Source organism: Pteropus alecto, unplaced genomic scaffold (genome assembly GCF_000325575.1).
Source record: "Pteropus alecto unplaced genomic scaffold, ASM32557v1 scaffold288, whole genome shotgun sequence".
NCBI classification, from domain to species: domain Eukaryota; kingdom Metazoa; phylum Chordata; class Mammalia; order Chiroptera; family Pteropodidae; genus Pteropus; species Pteropus alecto.
In genome coordinates, this window is record NW_006442124.1 from 4,307,257 (window position 1) to 4,324,619 (window position 17,363).

The 17,363-nt window shown below is 41.1% G+C and overlaps 1 protein-coding gene across 1 annotated transcript in view; it reads right to left on the reverse strand.

The window, feature by feature from the left end:
• ST6GAL2 (ST6 beta-galactoside alpha-2,6-sialyltransferase 2) overlaps positions 1 to 17,363 on the reverse strand; it is a 26,251-nt gene that overhangs the window by 7,962 nt on the left and 926 nt on the right. Inside the window, exons 2-5 of the mRNA XM_015596274.1 lie at positions 17,254 to 17,357; positions 9,940 to 10,037; positions 8,470 to 8,571; positions 6,090 to 6,264 (exon numbers count right to left, since the gene is read on the reverse strand). Coding sequence (XP_015451760.1) covers positions 6,090 to 6,264; positions 8,470 to 8,571; positions 9,940 to 10,037; positions 17,254 to 17,357 — 479 coding nt within the window. The remainder of the gene's footprint in view (positions 1 to 6,089; positions 6,265 to 8,469; positions 8,572 to 9,939; positions 10,038 to 17,253; positions 17,358 to 17,363) is intronic.

Consider the following 17,363-nt stretch of genomic DNA (forward strand, 5'->3'; position numbering starts at 1 on the left):
CTGAACCAAAGTGAGAGTCTATAAGGAGATATAAATCACACCTTTCCATCCTATTGCTCATTCCTTCATTCATTTAAACAAACATTTATTGTGTGCCTGTGCTGTGGTGCCATAAATTGAAGGAAGCTAATTTATTATAACATTTAGAATAAACAAATCTAGATGAGGTCAAGATTTGGAAGACTACAGACGAAAACGAAATCAGGATGGCAGTACTGAGGATGGGGAGGTTATCTGGTACTTTAAAAAATGTTTAAATATTTAGTTATAAAGTATTTGCCCCTTTCTATAAGTCCTGCAGAGGAGATTCTTCGATAACAGTTGCAAAGAAAAATCTTGTAAGGTAAGACAGAGACACTCTCTCCCTCAAGGTTTGGTGAAAGCTTTGGGCCAATATCTATGTGAGGATAAATAATTTCTCTAAATCTCCTTTGATTTATATGTTAATAAAATGAGATTTCTTAAAACATTAGTCAAGTTTTCACTAATTTCTACATAATCATTTTGTTACCAGAAATCAAAATATATTCGCAGTTAAATTACTTTGTTTTGAAAAATAATTATCAGTAATCAATGTGCAACTTGGAGTTAGGTTTCTTGTTTAATTGCAGTAAATATTCATTTTGATAACAATTCGTAGAAATACTTTGGTAAAGTTGTTTGGTGATAATATGGATTTGATGTTTAAAAAGTAGAAAATATGGTTTAAAAATATTCATTTAGAAATTTGAGATAACTAACCAGTATACATCATATATGTTAAAACTTTAATAAGGATCTTATTAATATTAAATAGGCTGGTAATAAAAAGAGTTTAACTCATTTAAAATTAAAATGTATTTATATTGTGTCGATATTATAATTGTTCATCTGTGCTCTCTAAGTTTAATTATAAAGAAAGCATAATAAATTATTAGCTTTGATAAATTCTCTATGTAAGTGAATTGAAAACTTCTGAAATGTTTTCCCAACAATAAAATGAGTTTCAGTGAAGAGGTTCTTAGAGTTTTCAGCAATGCTAGGTCAACATGTTCCTCCGTTCCTACAACTTTCCTGGCTTTTTCACTGAAGTAGAAAAAGTAGCCTTTGTATTTGCAGATAAAACAGGAGCTTATGTTGTTGCAAACTAAGTATTTGTGCCCAAATCTGATTTTGCTAGGACATCTTACCCAAACGAAAACTTCTCCATAGGAACTAATAATAATACACAGTTCCCACAGAACCCAGGGAAAGCACAGCCCTGTGACTCTGGCATTGAGATCAAGGACACTGCTGACGGAGAAGTACCTCCAGGCCCACTCCAACTAAGAACGCTCAGAATGCTGCACTGAACAGATATTGCTTCTAGACTGTTCCTTTCCCAGTGGAACTCCCCCTCTATCCCCTTCATTAAAGCTCCTGTCCTCTAAGGCAAGCCCACAAGATTTGTGCACCATCGAGGAGGCTGCTGGTGCTGGGCTGAAGGTAGCTAACAAAGGTGCAAAAATAACATTATATTTCTTGAATGAAAGATGTTGTTGCCTGAATCATCTGCCTAAATATTACTGAGAGGTTGGTTTCTTGAAATTAATGGCGATTGCGACCTTGGTTGTTGGTTCCCAAACTTATATTTCACTAATAAGTATATCTAAGAACCTGGTTCCCAAAATGACCAACCAACCAACCAAAAATCCATTTTTAAGAAAAACATTTACAGTCAGCTGTTACATATGTCACTTTACACTAAGTTTTCAGGACTTAAAATGAGTCCATGCTGGGAGTAAATTTTATAGCTCTGTCTTCAAAGGAACAAAAAGGAATTTCAGAATTCCTTGTTCTCACACTGAGCCAAATGCATATCACCTTGAAGGCACATCTATCAATACAGAAACCATGGACTGTATTTCTTAAGTTCTCTCCAACTGTAAGATTCTAAAAAGCTAGGAGAGTGGTTGTCAAAGCTAGGCCTAGCAGGAGCATCTCTTGAGAATCTGTTAGAAATGCAAATTCTTGCTACCTCCACCTACTCAGATACTCCAAGAGTGGTCTCAGCATCCATGTCAAAAAGCTGTGGTAGCAGCAGGTCTCCAGCAAGGCCCCAGGGACCCCTCTCTTTGTGTGGCTCCATCTCACAACAATGGGGCTGACTTCTACAGCAAACAGAAAGTAGCCAATGGGACAGTTTACGACCCCATAAAAAGTACTGTGGCCTCCTCCCTCCCTGATCTCTCTCTCTCTGCCTCCTTTACTCTAGGGAAGCCAGCCGCCATGCTGTGAGGGTACTCAAGCAGACCTAGCAACACATCCACATGGTAGGAAACTGAGGCCTCTGGCAAACAGCCATCTGACAAGTGAACCTTGTGGAAGCAAAGTGGCCAGCCCAAGCCTAAACAGCTCAACTTTGTAAGATATGGAGCCAAGTCAGTCAGCCAATCTGCTCCCAGATTACTCTGACCCACAGAAACTGTGTGAGATAGTAAACGCTTATTGTTCTTTTCAGCATCTAAGTTTTAGGGTAATTATCTTTGCAGCATTGCTCTTTTTCATTCTTTTGTGACTAGCAAAACTCAGTCACCTCTGGGTGATTCAGAAGCTAAAGTTTGAGAACCACTATGCTAGAACATTCGTTCATTCTCTAAATAATTATTTTTTGTACCTAATGTGTGCCAAACAAAGCAGGGACCCAACGATGGACAAAACAAGACACTTTCCAGACCTCAATGCCTCCTGTTGTTTTTCTTCATTGCACTTATCAGTTTGCATATTTTATCTATGTGCACATACCTATGTTATGTCTGTCACCTGCTGCACTGTTAACTTCTGGAGGACAGAGACTTTGCCCACTACCATACACCTGAGGCACACAGGAGATGCTCAACTAATATCCACTTGGAGGATGAATTTTCCCTTCCAGCTTCATTGCCTTCCTCTGATACGATGAATCCTGGCCCCAAGAACAGGCATCTAAATAGGACCAATAACATTACTTTTAAGGAGGTCAGGTGTGTTCCCCTGGGAATCTAACTGCCATTAGCTAAATTTCCAGAAAAAGAAATGTCTTTTATGTTCAAAACAGTCAACTTTTAGAGTCCTTCTATTTCACACATGCAGATTCATAAACACTTATAAGGAAAATGTATGCAGTGGGTTTAGAGATGTAAGACATTAAATGTGAGACTATTTTTCACGGGTTGATAAACAGCCTGTGAAGAAAAGCGATTCACACACTTCACCGCCAGGTGGAGCCCTGCGCTAATTAGGAGAGCAGGCAATTGGGAACACTGTCAGGGTGTTCTCCACTGGACAGCAACCCACCGACAGCGTGCCTGGGCAGAACGTGTGAGCCTGCACACCGAGACTTTCTAATTTCGCTGAACAGCTGGCTCCACGACGGGTTCTTCTGTTCAGTAAATGACATGAGACAGCAGAGTGTCTGGAAATGATGCGGTGAGACAACAAGTCACTAGCTTTTCAACATGACCTCAGCATTTTGAGAACACTTTCTGATAAAAGAAAAAACAATCATTGACTTTTAAAAAACTCTTCTGGCAGACAGATTGAGATGTGGGTGACATCATTTTACGGATATATAAGAATATATGATAAATTATAAAACAGACTCTGGCTCTCAGCATATTTCTGAGCTAGATCAAAAAGTAGCATACAGATCACATCAAGTGGGGGATTGAGAGGGTGGCTACTGGCACAGCTTGCCCAGGCTGTATCTCCTGCCTATCCTTAGTGAGGGGCTCAAACTTAAATATGGCAAGGGACAAGAGTGACAAACAAATTCAGTGACATCAGGCCATGCCCTCTATCACATCAGTATCCCCACTCACAGAGCCCAGCCTCCCCAGAGGGAACTTAAGGGCACTTTATCGACTTGCTCTTTCTCATTCTTTTGTAACTAGTAAAACCCAAGAGTGCTGCCCTACAGACCTCCTTTGATAATGGAGTTGCTCTCTGCTGCCCAACACGGTACCCACCAGGAACATGTGGCTACTGACACTTGAAATGGGGCTAGTGAGACTGTGGGACTGAAGTTTTCCTCTTATTTAATCCTAATTGATTTAAATTAAAATAGTCATTTGTGGATAATAGCTGCCATACCAAACAGGGCAGTGTTAGAAAATAATAACAATAGCAAATTGGCCCGGGAACTCACCTGAAGAAAGGTTTTGTTATACCCATTTATGAAATGAGCATATGGAGGCTCCCAGGATGACTTGCCCACAATCAGAAAGCTAGTAAATGGCAGAAAGAAATTCACACCCAATCTGCCCAACCCAATGGCACTCTTGCAATGACATAAAACTGTAATCCCCGTTCTTTAGGTAAAAGGAGCCTTCAAGGCAAGCATTAGCTTCTGAAAACATCAAATTGCTCAAAATTCTCAGTAAGTAGCTAGGAAAGGAAGCTGACCATATGGGGCATAATTTCTTTCAACAAAAATACATAGGGAAACTTTTTTCTCTAGCTATGACTATCTAACTTGACTACTTCAAACTATGTGTAGATACTAAGTATACCTGACAGCTCCCGCACACTGTGCCCTAAAACTTTTGCTCTAATCAAATATTACTCACATGAATTCATGAGAAGGCAACAATATGAAAAAGACTTTATTAAACTTCTGCCACTTCCTATTATGCTAAGCATCATTCTATTCCGTTTACCCATTGCTGACAAACTAGATTATACTTTCTTTTCTAAATCAACAGGATCCAATGATACTACACAAAAGATAATGAGCTTAGGATTTCAAAAGAATGTCTAGAAATAAAATGTTAAAGGTGTGACTTTAAAAAGTGTGTATGGGGGGAGCCACGTTTAAGGAAAATATGCAAAGAGTCATCATAAATTTTATCTTGAATTCTACGCAAAATAGTTCACTTTCTTATAATGCCAAAAAACCCACTCCCAAATCTGAAATCCTCAATTCGAACACCTGTGTGCCCTGCATCCATAACCAAATCAGTGTTACCTCCTCACATCTCTTTCATATTCACAGGGACCCACTGTGCTGCTCAAATTAAGGTGCAGCGTTGTAAATTCACTGAAATTAGGGTGGAGAACAGTACTGTTTTTTACGAACAAAACTAATATCCTTTGGTTCTATTACAGCTTTCATACTGCCAAGGGGATCTAAGAAATTTCTTAATATTACCCCTCTCAAGTAAAATCAAGGAAATAATTGGGTGATAAACTAAAACATGGGTAGAGAAATGGGGTAAGACCACAAACTTTGAGGATCAAAGCCTGGCTGAAAAAAATATATAATAAGCCAAGTGTAATCATCTTGTTATGTAAAACCTATTTTTGGATTAGAGCTAGTAGACTCTGGTGGTGAGAGCTGTACGAGGTGCCAGAATTAGTCTCATCAAAGCCTAGGCACCCCTAGCACAACACTGTGGTCACAAATTCAGCTTCTCAGCCTGGCCTCATGTCAATACTGTGCATGAGAGTGGGTGGGGCATCAAAGATGGCTGAGGTAGGGGTCTGTGGGTCCTCCTCTGAGATCTGGTAGGCCCTTGACTACTCTGACCCACGGAACACAGCACAGTGATGCTGTGCCAACATCTCGGCTTCAGCCTTAGGAAACTGGCAGCTTCTATTTCCCGTCTTTTGGAACACTCGCCAGGAGCTCTGGCTGCCATTTAAGAGGCCCAGTTACCCTCCGACCACCATGCAAGAGACCACATGCAGCCCCATCTGAGCCCGGCCTCCCAGCCATTCTTGCCGAGGGGCCAGACATGAGAATGAAGCCACCCCAGGAAGCAACCAAATAAAACCACGTGACCCTCATCAGTGCCAGAGGAACAGTAGTATAACCCAGCCAAGCCAGTCCTGACACACAAAATCATGAGACGAAAATTAAGCAGCTCTTGCTTTACACCTTGAAATTTGGGGGTAGTACGTTACAGAGCAATAGCAACTGGAACAGACATTACTCTTTTCTTCAGTTAAGCTATTTCCCTCCAAAAACACCTCTTAATTGCTCTTATAGATAACGGGAATGTGTGTACAGTAAATATCGGGCCTAACCCCGCCTGCCCCCTCCCCTCCCCACTCCCCCTTTCCGATCATTCCACTTTTTAACGTACACCTACCAATGAAGCCAGAAGATGGTGGGTTGGGCTGAATCTTCTCCTTAGTGTTCTCCTGGATAATGTCCCAAAGCTGCCATATAAATTTAGGATGAAGAATATAAAATGGCTGATTTGGGTTTCTCTGGCGATGCTGAACATATGGAGTGAACAGGTTGTAATCTGGCTTCTTGTACCACTAAGAGAAAAAAAAAATCAAAAGAATGGAGTGCTGAGAACCACACCGTATGAAGGAAACAGGGCAGCACTGAGGGAGGGGCCGAGGGAATGAGGACAAAGAGAGACCAGGGTTCCAGCCCTGAGAGGCTGACACTATTCTTCAGTAAAATGAAGAAGATGGCAATGGCACTGGCTGGCAGACTTTTCTGTACAGGGCCAGATAATAAACACTTTAGGCTTTCAGGGCCATATAGTCTCTGTGGCAACTACTCAACTCTGCCTTTGAACTGTGAAAGCAGCCACATAAGATACATAATAAATGGGCACAGCTTTGCTCCAATAAAACTTTATTAAAAAAACAGGGCCGTATTTGGCCATTGGCTATAGTTTCATGAACCCTGGGTTCAATAAGTGTATTTCAAAAACATGTTTTCCAAATCTAATCTACACTGACAGAAAGTACGTCCATTACTGCTTAGGTCTGGGACTGGGCTGCAAGGACTGACGGATGGGACAAGGGAACTCTCTAGAGTGACGGAAATAGTCTCTTTTTTAATTGTGGTGGCGGATACATGACTATGCTTTTTTGTGAATGCTCATCAAAATGTACACTTACACTGATTATATACAAATTATTTTGTGAAAAAATGAACTTTAAGGATTTAAAAAAAATGTCTTCAGAAGGATATCAGGTGCCACCATGAAAAAGGACTTGGAGAAGATGTCTGAGGGCTCATGCTCCCTTCAAACAGACACCCTGTGTATATAGTAAGATCTCAAGGAATATTCCATGGTTGAATGTGTTCTGTGGCTTTAAAACTTTGAGAATGACTGGACCAGGTCGTCTTTAGCAAAGTATGCCCCTGAGCCACGAGGTGGTGGGACTAAGCATGAGGAACGTGGGCCTTGCTTCTGCATGCCTCCTCCCAGCCCTCACACAGCAGTAGGGGGCACAGGCCCTGCAGACACAGGCCTGACATTTGGATTCCAGCAGTGTTGCTTCCCACACGCACTGGGTTAGACAGCTCTGTGCCCGGGGCTTAGATGCTTCCAACAGAGAAAGAAACAAGGTCCAACAACTAGAAGTTCTCAGTCTGTACACAAACAAGAGAGCTGTCAGAACTTAAAGCCAGAGAACCCAAGGCTGGTACGGAGGCAGAGAAGTCCAAACTGCCATATGACACTTGATTCTCAATAAAGGGTACATATGATAATCAACTGGCGCTTTCTCGAAAAACATACATCAAGGCTGTATGCTACATTCTGGAAATGGGGCTCTGACAGATATATTTGAAAAATACTCTCCAGGTGATTCTGATTTGCGCTCCTGGTTAAAAGCCAGTTAGTAATCACACTAGGTCCAGTCCAGCCATAATCTCAAGATGTACAGTGACAGACACTGCTTTTAGCGGGAGCCACTTGACCTTGGACAGCTCTCTTAGAAAGTTATTTCCTGGTGGAACCAATATCTGTTCCCCCACTTTCATCTTAAGAAGATATATTCTCTTAAGTCATAGCAGAACAAGTCAAAACACACTTGGCACAGCCAACAGCATCTGTCACAAGGCTGAATTATCATGCATCTTCCCCCACCCTCTTTAAAAAACGAATACACCTGCTTTTTACCCAAAGTTTCACCAAAAGTGACTAGCTGCTCATTTAGATAGGCAATGACTTGATAGTCATGAACATAACTTGCTTACATTCTGACGGCTAGTAATCATTTGGTTTATGCTATAGCACATAAAATTAATAAGGTTTAGAGACAGAAGCCAAAGAGTGACACACTTAGAAAAAGCCTAACAGGTTCCATTTAAATAAAAATAAGCTCTTGATACATAAATTTAGATTTTCTTGCCAAGCACTTCTAATTTATTTCAAAAGGCCTTGCAACTATTTGAAAGGTGATGTAACCCTATCACATCGGAAATATTCTCAAGTTTAGTCAGCCCAACCTCCAGCATACCTAGAAATTTCTGAACATTTGGACATGGTATATATTTTTAAAAATCCTCCAGAGCAAAATCTCTTTTTCATTAGACAGACAATGTTCACTAAATAGGCTACTAGAAGTGAGTATCAAAATGGTATGAATGCATATGTATCATCCAAGATCAGTTTCATTCCGTCAATCAAAGCTTAATCTTTGACTTGCCTCCATTAATAACCAAAGGTACCTTCTGACCATTAGGGTCAGGGTAGGGGTACCAAAGGAAACACTTACCAGGTTTAGGTTTGCAGAATAAGGAGCAGGGTCCCAGGCCACCAAAATGACATCTTTATACAATGAACTGTCAATGAAGTGATGGTTGGGATTGGTCAGAATCTGCAAATATATAGAAAAATTGTTTCAAAAGAAGTGTTTGGTTCTTCAAAATCATATTTTAAGACAAGAGAAAAAAATATTTTTCTTGCTCTGATTTATTTTTAAAGTTCCTCAGACTTTATGTTTTCCTCTGGGAATGAGAGAGAGGCTGGCATTGCATGCTAAAGCACTTAAAAGAAATGCTTGGGGAAATGAGTGTTTTTTTTTTTTAATCAAATCAGTGCCTGAAAAATGTAACTCTCTAGCTAATTCAGGTGCCCCCAACCTCTTCTATAATTGCCTTCATGGGTTATTTGATGAGTTGCAGGCGTGGATGAACTGAGTTATAAAGGTGCCTCCAGAGTGCCAGTCTCAGGACAAAGGTGGCACAGAGAGACAGGCAACCTGAGTCAGCCCCAGTACAACAGTCCTGACTTTGTGGTCCTATCTGGTCCTGATGACTTCTTCAATCTCACCTGCCAATCACTTTTTTTTTTTTTTTTAAGCTATAGTTTTGGGGGAAAAAAGTCTTGATTTTCCTCAGTTTTAAGGTACAATTTTTCACAGCTTTTAAGATGCACTTTCTTCCTTCACATTTTAATGTATCCAAAGTTAAAATGTATCTCACAGGTGGCATGTATCTTAATTTGATGGGGTTTATCTCTTCTTCTAAAAAGCTGTTATCAAACAAATGGTGACTCTTATAATCAATGCTATTTATAAATTAAGGAAATACAGTAATTGTTTTTTACATTGCTGCACACTGCCTGGCTCAGGGTACTATAAAGAATTCTAATCTTTTGTTCTTCAAGCAACTTACCATACACTACTCATCACCTCATATTTTTCTATAAAGTTTGAAACTCTAGAAGTAATTTAGAAAACGTTCTTAGTAAGAACACAAAAGAAAGAGATATTTTCATTTTTCCATTAAACAATCCATTTTCGTTTTTTAAATTTTCAAGTAACAGACAAAAGTTTTCAAGCTACCCAACAGACTCTTGGATTTTGTGCTTTCATTTTTCTCTGCCTCATCCACTGCCTTCTCATGATCACAAGCTCTTCCAAGTTTAACAGTCTTTTTCTAAGTTCACAAAATGCATCGTGCCAAGTCTACATATATATATATATATATACACACATATATATATTTTTTTAATCTACACTCTGATTTTTCCTTTTGATCATATTTGCTTATTTTTTCCTATTTGTCACACATGAATTCTCATTTATCTTCATTTTTCCTCATTAATTTTTTTTTTATAATTATAAGATCCATAGAAATAAGCAAGATCATGATCACGGATAACTGGTTATTTCTTTTCACTCATGCAGTCAGACAATTTAGCTATAAAAAGTACATTTGTGAAAACACTGCGTCCATCTTACCTGGGAATTCACGACACGCACAGTGGTTTTATTGCCGACATCTCTCTCATAGCCACGGGTAGGAGCAGCGTTAAATCTCAAAACTGCATCATGGGAATCTAAGGGCACATAAGTGACAAACTTGCTTTTTTTTTCTCTGTAGAATCAACATAATCTAGGAAAATATGTTAAAGTTAATCTTTCCATACCTGAACCTAATTAGACACCAAAAATTAAGAGATCCATCCATATACATATTTTTAGAATACTGTTTGTTTAGAATGAGGTCCTGGCTAGGGGCAAATCAACATGGAAACATATAAATCTACTCAATTACAAGTGGTCCTATATCATCTAAGTTATATTTAGACACTTGTTATGTGTATACATTCTTCAAAAGTGACATGCTTTATGCAGCCATTTCCCTAAAGATCCCAAAACATTTTGAAGATGGAATCTATAGGAACAGGTAAGGATGCCATAGACAGGCTGCTCACCTGTGGCTTCTCACTGCTTGTAAAGCACGGGGGCTGCTTCTGGTGCCGCTAAGGCTGCTGCCTGCACCAAGACCAAGTGAGTCTCCCACACACCGAGAGCCACAGCCTTCAATTGAACTTAACCACAGTGCTACTTTGTGCTTAAACAGAAAACCAGCCCTGATTTCTGTGCGGCTTTACACACTGCTGACGATGCCAAGAAAACCCAGGTGTGAGCAATCTTAGAGCATGCCTAATTTCCAGCAATGGCCTGACTTACTGCCTCAGCCCCGGCGGAAGGGAGCGACCACCATCAACGGCATCAGCTACCAAGGCTCTTTATATTCTGTAAGGGCACCTTCAGACCACAACATAAATCTATGCCTCTTCATCTGACTTGACAGACAGACTTTTCCAAGTTCTCTGAGGTCTTGAGTGAAAACAAGACTCCCGTATCATGAAGGCTGACAAGGGAGACAAGAGTGAGAGGTAGAGGAAAGCAGATGGAAATGGGAGGTATGTCCCCTTTCCACAAAGCAGTCTATATACATTCATGTGTCTTGAAATTTCCTGTGCCAGCTAATGTGTTTCCCAGAAACCAGACTGAAATCAGAGTGAATCGGCAATCAGGAATTTCCACGGGCTATCTTTAGCTTCTAGAATTCCATGCGCATTTCAAGTTTAACTTGGAGCAATGACAATGCCTATTTGTGGGAGAGTACGAGGTGAGAACATGTATTCCTGATGTGCCAGAGAGCCTATGGATACATGCCACGTTTACCGTGACCATACCCCACTCAAGTCCCTAAAGCAGCTAGGCTTCTTGAGTCCTGCTAACCCCTCCTGAGCAGTCTCCTTGGGAGAGATCTTCCTACTGCTTAAGAAGTGGAAACTCAGCATGCATGCCACCATTAAAACTGTTACAAAAGATGTTTCTCTTGACAAGCACTGGACTCAGAATAATTCAGATTCCAGTTTTAAGTACCAAAATTAATAAACTTTGGAACACATAATGAATACATAAAAGGTACCTGGCTATGTCATCAAAAAAAATCTCATAATGTTCTTTTAGGGGAAATTTTGCCATAGATGGCAAGCTATGACCTGCCACTTGTTTTAGTAAATAACTAAACTAAATAACTAAAGTGTGTCTGTACTGCAACAGACACACCTATTTGTTCACAATTTGTCTGTCAGGGCAGAACCAAGTTGTGAGAGACCCCATGGCTCACGAAGCCTAAAACATTTCCTCCCTGGCTCTTAAAAAAAAGAAGTTAGCCAATCTCTGCATTCTTACTTTTTGATTTCAGGACCCATTTACACTCTTGAAAATTTATGACAACCCAAAGACGTTTTGTTTATTTGGACCATATTTATCAATATATACCATATGAGAAAGTAAAATAGAAAAATACATATATTTATTAATTTAACTTAAAAAATATTTTTTTACAAAAATAACTATATTTTCAAAAACAAAAATAGTGAGAAGACTGGCACCATTTTAAATGTTTGCAAGTCTGACTTTTTAGCTGCTTCTGCATTCAATCTGTTGCAATATATTGCTTGAGTGGAAGTGTATAAAGATTCAGACGTATCATTTAAAATGAAAGGAATATTTTAAGCCTTTCCAGATTACTAGGAATAGTCTTCTTTAATACTTCATTAAAACTTGACAAGTGCTAGTTTCTTAAAAGTTAGTTGCAATGAGGAATGTGACACAATATCAATGAACTTTTCATGCTCCGTTACATTAAAACACATTAGTTTATCTTGTTCTCAATGGATGATCCAGCCGTGCACAATTTTGCAGTATTGTGCAGTGATCATTTGGAACTCTCAGTTCAATGAGTTACGCAGCATTTCACCATAAACTATCAAAAAATTAGTTAATATTACCATGGATTGCAGGTCAGTTATAAGTATGGGAGGCTTCCAAGCTCATGCTTGAAAGCTTGAATTTTATCACAGGAAACAAATAATGTCAGTTATGTTCCTAAAAGTGACAGGGTCACTTAATTCCTTTTTGAGAGAATACCTGTTATATATCCAAGTCTGACTAAAGTAGGTCTGTCAGTCATTTATTTCAAGTAAAAGTGGTGTTCGATGACTCAAACACACAGTGTGCTGGTACGCAGAGTGCTTTTCAGATCATTTCCTGCTTTGTCTTAAAAACGTGTTTACTCAAAGATTGAGATTTAATGAAACCGATAATTTTTACTGTTTCATCAGGGACCTCCATAAGTGAAACTGGCACCTTTTTCTTTTACTTCTATGCTTGGTAGTGAAAAATACCATGACAAAAGAGTTGGGTCCTGCTGCCTTGATTTGTGTTAAGCTGTTTTACCAATCGATGCATTTGCATCATCAGTGCAAGCGTCAACAGTAAACAAACTTGAGTATTACTATAAACATAGTTTTCACCTCATGAACCCCAGAAAGAGTCTTGAACTCCCCAGTGTAAGCAGACCACCCTGTGTGAACTGCTGACCTAAGACAACCCTCTGAAGAGGCAGAGAGTGAGAAAAGCTTCCAAGCAGTGAGGTAAACTTCAGGCACTCAGAGGTCCTCAGAACAACACTGGGGCAAGCAGAGTGGTGCCAGCACCCCTAAGACGCAGCCCTCGCACTGAACCACACTGCCCTCAGACACAGCCCCGTCCAAAGGTAAGGTGAACAAACCAAGGATCCCAAGCAGTGGATGCATTTCAATTTAATTAGGTGGTAACTCCAAATTCATCGCATCACTCCTGGAAATGTCCCAGGTTTTAAATGCCAGTGTTTGACACTGAGGTGTTTTAAGCCTTCAAACAACTCCACACGGCACAGGGCACAGAAGTCTAATCTAGCTTAACTCCTTTGGAAGTGGTATGAGTCTGAAGAGTTGAAAGGCCAGTTTTATGGAGGAGGCAGGGAGATAGAGTCAGAGGCTGCTGTGGATGGAGACAACCTCCTTAAAGCTGTCAGTAAACAGTGAGTAGAAGTGGATCAAGATGAGAGGAAAAAGTGTGTGGGGGAGGATGAGCTGAGTGCGTCCATCACGCAGACATGTTTTGTAAATGTATGTCTGGCTGTGTGTGCATCTCCTTGATAACGCACCTTAAAAACTAAGCTGTCCATTCCTATTTAGAAAAGAAGAAATGGATCAGACAGCAAACACGAGGGGAATAAAGTAAAGCATCATTTCTGGAGAAGGCCTTTCCATGCAAGAGCCAGTTCACGTTGACCTTGAGAACGGAGCCAGGCTAAGCACTTTCTCTGACAAAGATTAAAACCCTTCAAGGAGCAGCCAGCCAGGAGGTGCGTGAGCACTAAGTCACTGCCTTATTTGTAAAATAGGAATAATCTTATCTATTATTTAGGGTTGCAAGCCTTCTAGCAGTTAACATATAAAATCATTTAGAACTAGACCTCGTCTACTGTAAATACCCTATTAAGTATTGTCTGTGATTACAATTATTAGCTAAAGTATTTCTAAAGAATGATGCACAAGAACATCTGAGGGCTGAACCCCTGCCCACCAATCCAGTTTTCTCTCCTTTCCCCCCCAGGCCCCTGGTGCTCACTGTAGCTCTCATCACCTGCACAATGCACACTGCTTCTCACCTACTTGCTATGCTGGCCTTTGGCCTGGATTCCCCTCTTCTGGGGAATTTTGCTAACCTACTCTCTCTGCCCAGGCACCAGCCCTCACGGTGGGTCAGGATTTCACCGTCCTCCCTGTCAGTCTACATAGCTCTCTGTCCTTCTCCAAATCTCGACATTGCCACTGCCTGCTCACAGTCTGTGTTCTCCACTAGACTGCAGCGAATTTGAGGTGTAGGTCTGTTCCTTATTCATCTTTGTGTCACTAGTAGCTGGCATAGTATCAGGCCTTGGAGAAGTGGGGATCAATAAATAATCATCGTTTACTGAATGACTATCCGACCTACTTTCTCACTTTTTTTTAGGTACCAAAATATGCCAAATCCCAAGCTCTCACCAGCAAGTACTTTATGCCCCACTCCCTACACACTCTACCCCCACCATTTTCCCACATACTTCCCAGAATTCGAGCTTCAAGTACACAGATCCTGATCTCCCATATAAAGGCCACTACTGTCAGTTCAGTGTAGACATCTCTGCAGCGTGTTTCCATAGGATTGTTGGCAGGTGATCTCATTACCAAATTATTATTTTTATGTATGGGTGAAAAAAAAATCTCACTGACTCTAGGAAAGAATGTCCCACATTTTTGAAACAGTTCAGTTTGCTTTTCAATAACATATTCAAAGTGGAAATGTTTACAACCGCTATGACATAACGTTCTTAAAAACAATTACAGAGTATCACCCAGTCTAAAAGAACTGGGAGACAGGACTGTGCTGCCAACAGAACCAGCAGAGGGAGCTGGAGGGCAGCCACAAAGGGAACCAAGGGGCAACCCTTCTTTCTGTAGAGACTCCCTGCTGAATATTCAGGGCCACTGCCGCCTGGAGGGGGCCTCCTGGCAGGGCTGACATGGAGATGGTCTCAGGTTCTCTGCCCTCAGTTTTCATAAGACTATGACCTTTTGTAAATCTGATCTTCATTAAGCCAGTTTAAAACATGTTTTGGGTCCAAGATGAATTTAGCTAAATAGTTCAGTATTTCCCAATATTCTAAGGTGCCCGGAGGAATCCTCTACAAGAATTTGTTTTTATTAAGAGAGTCGTTAACAACTATGTACTGATAAGCATGTATACATTCCGGTGAGTAGGGAAGAGAAATGTCAGCACCTCACATACACTGCTGCTGCTGCCTATTAAAATGAAAATGTCTGTTTTTACAAATTGTATTAGGCCATGATGACATTCTTAAAACTGAATTGAAAGGAACAGGCAAAACGGTAAAGAGAATTTTCAAAAATCTGAGTGTTTTTCAGTTATGATTCCACAATTCTAATCATGAAGCTTCAGATAAGTACATACAGTATAAATTTAGATACTAAAAATTAATGAAGCTATAACTGGCATTTTACATTCCCCAGAAATGTAATCCCCAGTGTTTCACACTCTATTCCAAATTCTGAACAGAGTAGAGTTTATAACACTCTGGTCAGGGTCATTTATGCCAGAATAAAGAGCAAGGGAATTCTCCCTGACAAACGAGAGCAATCCAAATATGCAACCATGATGCAGAGGTGTTTAAAACAAAGCAAAACAAAACCAGAAGCAAGTTACTGCCTGCTTTAAAGCCTAATACTTAAATTTCTTCTTACATTATTAACAATGATCCTTGGAAACGAGAAAGAACTGTGATGTGACTTCACTCCAGGGACATCTAAACCATGGCTCTTTGCTAATCAATTGCAGGCTGCCCTGCTCTTGCTCTGGCTACACATTTATGTGAAACATGGACAATGTTATTATGAGTCTGCTGTAATGTCAGCACGGGGACACTGGGATCCCAGACCTCAAGCCCAGATTTATGTGTTTTTTTATTTTTAAAAATTTCACATAGAGCCTCCTTCCCAAGAACATCTGAGACAAGGTCTGGGTTGTGGAGCCCAATTACAATGACATTCCCCCCAATTTCAGGATGGCTCTGGGGTATCAGCCACTCCTCAGGGACACAGCACAATTAATAGATGCAGAAAACAAGGGTTATTCCTTTCTAACAAGTGGGCAACACTCCTTGAATGTCACTTCCAGATTAGTTATGAGCTAACACAGTCTACTGTGAGAATGTATTAGACTTAGTTGTTTTACATGTGCATTTGAGGCCAATGCTGTGTCTGATTCACATTTGTTCCCCTGTCACCTAGTACCGAAGCTGGCACATAGTAGAGGCTAAACACCTGTTTGTTAAATGAGTTAATGAGGCTGAAGGGCCAAGCTGCTTGCTCACTGGTACAGCAAGAGAATTAGCCTGGGCAGAGGGAAATCTGAGGCCTTAAAGCAAAGACTGAAGTTTCCTGAGGAAGAAGGAATTCTGCACTCAGACTGAAGCAGAGAAACCTTGCCTGACTTTCCCACCTGCTAGCCTGCAGATTTCTGGCTCCAGATATCTCCTCTTACTTGAATTTCCAGCCTACCTGTTGCCCTACAAACGTCAGAATAGACATTTCCCCATAGTCACAGGAGAAAGTCATTCTCTATATACATACATTCCATCGGTCTGTTTCTCTCATACAACAACTATGAAACAGATGTGCCCCAGCACTGTACATGAATTTGAAGACACTGTTCAGAAGGAAAGATGGGAGCCTGGGGTGTAGCCACGTTATTTACCATTTTGGAGAAGGTCCCTGCTAGCTGCACTGGCTATGACCCAAAGGTTGGATTTGTACCACTGGGTAGGAGGTCAGAACTCATTGTTGAGACAAGAATAGTGTTCTCAAGAGCTGTCAGACTCTCCTCTGAGGCCACAACATCCATTTAGCCAGCTGACACCCCTGTCTTGGCCCCACGGGAGTTCTTTCCTTTCTCATCCTCTTGTTTCTCTCCCATGACTCTACCACATTCTGCTTCTGTGGGCCAGGCTGGGAGCCAAACAAGTCAGAATAGTTTGTAAGAGAAATGAATCCTGAGACAGGAGCTGTGAGAGAGGACGTGGCCGCAAAAGGCGAGGTGCTGGCCTTTCACGCCCCCCGGCACCCAGCTATGGGGAGAACACCTCTGTTCTAAAATTGCGCCAAAGTAAACCTCCGCCGGGGTCCCCAACAGGCTCATTCTGTCCCAGCAAGGGAAAAAGCACTCTTCGGCTAATGGCTGGAACATCCAGTGCCGGGTCCCGGGTGTGCCCTATCAGTGCAGTCCAGAGGCAGGTGGAGACGTCGCCAACCTCAAATGACGCACCGAGCTTGGGGCTGCGACCAGAGTCCCCACGATGACACTCACCTATCTCCTCCCCCAAGGAAGAGTTGAGGATGGCGCCGGCAGACATGACGACGGCGCAGCTGCGCAGGCCGCGCGGGTGGAGCTGGCCAAGCGGCACGGCGGGGACCAGT